This window comes from Alligator sinensis, unplaced genomic scaffold (assembly GCF_000455745.1).
Source record: "Alligator sinensis unplaced genomic scaffold, ASM45574v1 scaffold216_1, whole genome shotgun sequence".
Lineage (NCBI taxonomy): Eukaryota > Metazoa > Chordata > Crocodylia > Alligatoridae > Alligator > Alligator sinensis.
In genome coordinates this window covers 4,542,475-4,547,795 of record NW_005841868.1, presented here as the reverse complement: position 1 = coordinate 4,547,795, position 5,321 = coordinate 4,542,475, and the positions used below count along the sequence as shown (strand labels likewise).

General features: G+C 46.6%; 1 protein-coding gene across 1 annotated transcript in view; it reads left to right on the top strand.

Annotated features, from left to right (window-relative positions):
- Positions 1-5,321, top strand: part of SF3A1 (splicing factor 3a subunit 1) — a 25,136-nt gene that overhangs the window by 10,344 nt on the left and 9,471 nt on the right. Inside the window, exons 6-7 of the mRNA XM_006016826.3 lie at positions 2,321-2,471; positions 3,013-3,206. Of these exons, the coding sequence (XP_006016888.1) occupies positions 2,321-2,471; positions 3,013-3,206 (345 nt within the window). The remainder of the gene's footprint in view (positions 1-2,320; positions 2,472-3,012; positions 3,207-5,321) is intronic.

Sequence of the window (5,321 nt, the reverse complement as noted above, 5' to 3'; positions counted from 1 at the left end):
CCATCGGGAAGAGCTTGGCACAGGCCTGGCCCCAGCCTGCCATGCCCCACACAGATCTGGGGGCACATGCCCCTGCTCCTGGACGAGCAGCAGGAGCTACTGGATCAGTGGCTCCCAGTCAAGTGCGCCGCGCCGCACCGCCCCCCGCCCCCGATGGGTGGTGGCTCCGTACCATACCTGGCCTGCCCTGGCTGGGCAGTGCTTGCCCCACACCCTCCCTCACTGTGGCAGCCTTTATCTGCCCCCCTCAGCACTTTCCCTCCCCTTTCCCTTCCACCACACCAGACTTACCAGCTGGAGGTAGCTCTCCACACTGCTGGGCTGGGTATCGGAAATCGGATCGGTGTTGGCCAATGTTGCCTCCTTAAAAATTGGCTATCGGTATCGGCTGCAAAAATCTGTATCTGTGCACCACTAGTCTTAATAGATAGTACCTCCTCTTCTTAAACGCTGCTTTTTTTCCCTAGAGCAACTACTTTAGTAGTTGGCAGGTGACTTTGTTTAATGATAAAAGTTCTCTGGAACTTGTGAATTTTTGCCAGTATTTGAGGCATGACCCTTAGAATTCTCAATAATATTCACATTGCCTTTACATATATAGCTGAACCTATGCAATAGCAAACATTCTTTGACATCACTGCGAGTTTTGTCTAATTGCTGCAGGATCAGACCCACTATTTTGACACTTAAGTTAATTTTTTATGCCTATGTGGCTGCTTGGTTACATCAGTGTGTCAGTGTTCATCACTTACTAGAATTGTACTCAGCAGAGCTCTCATAATTGTAATAACTGATGATTCTAGTAAGTTGCAGCAAAATAAAGTGAGGAAAATTAGAAGGTCATATGGAGTCATGTCAAGTAACTGTGTGGTATTGGTACTTTGTGTTTTACTCACTTTACTACAATAAAGTAGCAACCTAGCTGCATAGCAGACATGCATGCATACAGGTGATGTGAACTGAAGTAGACCTGATTCTGATAGCCAGTGGGGGAGGAAAGCTTGTATGCATAATTGTGGTTTAGAATTAAAATCTTAGAGTGGCTGATTCTATAAAACTACATAGTAATAAGCAGGGATCCTGGTTTTCTCTGTTTTAAAAATCACAAATTCTCAATTTAGGTGGGGGGATAGAGAAAACTCTGAAAATTCTCCAAATCCGTGTTTTTCCACAAATTAAAATGAAATGCTACTATATATAGTTGAACACAATATTGATATATTTACAGTTTTCAAGCAATTTGGAAGCCTAACACTGCCTCAGTCATTAATTCTAAGTGCCTATATATTTTGGCATTTGATTTTGGTTTTTTTTTTAAACATGGAAAATTAGAACTACCCCTGTCCCCTTTACTCACCAGGATGCTGGTCTGGCTGTGGCCCCCTCCCCCCAATGCTTTGTGGCACTAAGCAGCCCTGATATGCTGGTACCCTGCCTCTTCCTATGCTGTTGCACCTCATTCCCAACCCACGCCCCCCTCAACCCTACTTAGGTGATGTGTGGGGAGGGGGGGGTACATGCCTCTCCCAGATTTTTATGCCCACAGCAGTGTACAAGATCTGGCTGTAAGATACTGTGCTGCCAAGGTGAGGCGCAGCAGTACAGAGTTGTGCCTTCTGCTGCTGCACGGCAGGCAGGGGGCACCTCATCTTGGCAGCCATGGCAGTGTGGTGCTCCCTTCCACACTGGGTCCTGCCCGGTGGGTTGCCGAGGTGGCTCCTGCCTGGAGCTGGTCCAGTTCAGCTGCAGCCCCGTGATGGGCACAGAAATCTTGGGGGAATGTGCCCTGCCCCCTATCTCTGCTCCCCCACGTATCTCCTGCTCCCCTTTACCCCCTGATGCATCTGTGGTCCACTTCCCCCCCCCAAAATTGACTTACCCAGAAGGAGCTGTGGGAGCTGCTGTTCGCTGCTGCCTGGCTGCCACGTGCATGCCACACACATGCATGTGGCTCCCCCTGCATCCTGCTTCCCCCCTGGGCCCAAGCAGCTCCTTGCAAGCTGGAACTTTGCCAGCCTGCAATGAGAAACCTGTGGTTTCCCAGGTTTTTCTCCTTTAAACAGAAAGGCAAACAGAAAACCCGGACCCCTAGTAATAAGTAGGGGAGAATGCAAATAGCACAAGTTTTGGCGTTCTCATACAGCTGATATTATTAACCAAGATTATAACAAGCAGTGGACACTACATTCTTAGATACTGGTGGGGATGGAGAGGAGCATATGAAAGTGTCCTTGGTTTGGTGGTTCCTAGTGTGTTCTGTCTTTATGTTGTGACATACTTCCCACTTCCATGACTTGGTTCCCTATGCCCACTTGTGCAGGTGTATTACAGAGTAGAGTGGGCCAAGTTCCAGGAGCGAGAGAGGAAGAAGGAGGAGGAGGAGAAGGAAAAGGAGCGTGTAGCCTATGCCCAGATTGATTGGCATGACTTCGTAGTGGTGGAAACAGTAGACTTCCAGCCCAATGAACAAGGTATGAAAGATAAGTGACAATTCCTTCAGGAATCTGGCTCTCTATCTGTTTCGTGGGGATTACACTTAACTTTTGAGTATTACAGTAAAAAGCTTAAGTGAAATTTTTCCTTTCCTGTACAGAGTAGAAGCAAGTATATATCTTAAGATGAGTAAAAAGGCTTTTTAGAGGTAAAAGTTGGGGTCCTTTTTCTTTCATAGTTAATGATGTCACCAGTGCTCTCACAAGAAAAGTCATTTTGTTTTTATTTAGGGGCTTATATTGTTGTCAGTTGTTCCAGTGAAAACAAATATCCCTGAACTCAGGGGCTTCATTAATGCCACGTAGTGATTGTTGCTGATATGTTCACTTTAAACCTGCTATCATATCTTTATGTTCATCATTTTTATCAGTCCTGTTCTCTGTTTTTTCCTTTTTAAATATAAATAGTTTCTTTAGGGAACAGGTTAGCATCTGTATCTGCATATTAAGCAATTAATAAGTGATAAAGAGTCCCCCTCAGTGGTGATATGTTGTGTATGTGTTTTTAACCATCTTGCAGGGAACTTCCCCCCTCCCACTACTCCAGAAGAACTTGGTGCCCGCATCCTGATCCAGGAACGCTATGAAAAATTTGGTGAAAGTGAAGAAGTAGAGATGGAGGTGGAGTCAGATGAAGAAGATGAAAAGCAGGAAAAGACAGATGAGACTCCAGCCCAACTAGACCAAGATACACAAGTGCAGGATATGGATGAGGTACCTATCTAGTGTGAATGATCACAATTACTTTAATTTTATAGCATTTGATTGTGGTTCATGGGCGCTTTAAGCTCTCAACAAATAGAATCCCTCAGTCATAGGCAACATGTAAGGGAGCATGTGCCCCCCACAAGATTGGCCACCGTCTGCTTCTGTGAGTGGTTGCTGCTCCCCCTTTGCTGCTGACATGGCTGCGAGTGGTTCCTGCTTGCCACCGCTGCCACCACGGCTGCCTGCAGGCAGTCCCCGCTCACTATCACCATGCCCCCACTGTCAACACCACTGCCGCTGCCTGTGGGCAGTTGCTGTGCCCTCCAGCCTCCAGGGGCACGCATCATTCATGCCCTCGGTGCCTAAATCAGTGGTCCACCTTTTTTTCTTTCTGCGTCCCGCTGCTGGGAGCGGACTGTGGTGGCGCAGAGGCAGGGGAGCTCCCGGCATGCAGCGCAGCTCATCTTTTCTGTGCAGCATCACCGGTATTGCCCCCACAACCCTCATTTGGGTTGAGAGCTGCTGGCCTAGATATTAAATGAGCTGTTTTCCACAGGTCAGAATTAAATCTTGATCTTATCTGTTTTCTTCACTACCCTCTTACACTAAAAAAGTGAGGAGTTTTCCATAGAAATACAATTTCTGTGAGAATTTCAGGAATGAATGCTATCATTTGAATGATAACAGGTTTCAGGTCTGTTTGTTATGTAGGCATGGTGAGTGTGTTTCTCAATTTTTTTTTTTTTTTTTTTTTTTTTTGGCTCAAGGCACGTCTCAGAAAATGCCAGTGCTAAGTTTTCACTCTTTTCTTTTTTTTTACTATGAAAAAACAATGCAGCAATTTTTCTGTTGCATAGAACTCGCACCACAACAGGTCAGAGGTTTTTTGTTGTTTTGTTTTGTTTTTAAACTAAGGATTCTTATGTGAACTTGTTGAGTTTATCCTGTGGATCACATTTGCACACCAAACAGTGCTAAAATTCTGTGGCATCCCTCACCACCTCTAAAAGGATCTTCAGTTATCCTAGGGTGCTGCAACATCCTGGTTGTCAATCACTGTTATAGGCCTACCAGAAACACTACAAGCCCCTTCAATGTTGGTTGGTAAGACACTAATTCCCTAACCGTTTAATCCTTGGCACAAAATATGAAGAAACAAGAATGGGAGTGCAGGTTAAAAACTAGGATTCCCAGGGGGTACATTGAGCAGGGAACACAGGATAGTGTTCCCTGCCCCTCAAACTTAGCATCTAAGAATGCTGTGATTGCTGCCCAGTGAAACTGCCCAGATAAGTGCACAGTTAAATGAAAGAAAAACAGCCCCACAGTCACCTGAGTTCCCCTCCACCAGCACCTCCTTCTTGGTTTCGTAGATGGAGAACTTGGCAAGGATGAGATTCAGTAAAAGGTCCCAGGACTTAATGGGACTACATATGGGTGTGCATACAATAAAAAGTGTAGGGCAGAGGCGGGCAATTATTTTGGGCGGAGGGCCACTTACCAAGTTTTGGCGAGCTGTTGAGGGCTACACAGGGTAGCCCCTTAACAAGTGTCCTGCCCCCTCGTCCTCATATTGTGATTGGAAGTCCCGCCCCCCAACCCCTGACCTCTGCCACCGAAAGTCCCTCCCCTTGCCCCCGGAAATGTTCCTTTTAGCAAGGTGTTTGCCATCTTGGACCCAGAAAAATACCAGATTATATTCTAAAATGTGAATGTCTAAACCGTTCATTAATTTGATATCAAAATATTTTTGTTCTGGTTTACATGTGTTTGTGTAGTGTACATACACAGAGGTTTGATTGTATATAATGGCTTAAAATGAAGTCTTACTCTGGGGGGGTATAGGTTTGGAGGGGGGAGGGTGTGGGCGTGTCTGGAGGTGTATGTGTGTGGGTATGGGGGGAGGGAGCATATGGTGTGCAGGTGGGTATGGGGTTTGTGGGGGGCATAGGGTGGCTGGGGTGTGTGATGTGTGGGTGTCTGTGTGTATGGCAGTGCAAGGGTAGGTGGGGTGCATGTGTATGATGAGGTGTGTGTCAGACTCGCCCTACACCCCCTGTCCCTCCCCACGCGCGCGCGCACACACTATCCCTCTACACACCCACAGCTGCTCCCTATGCA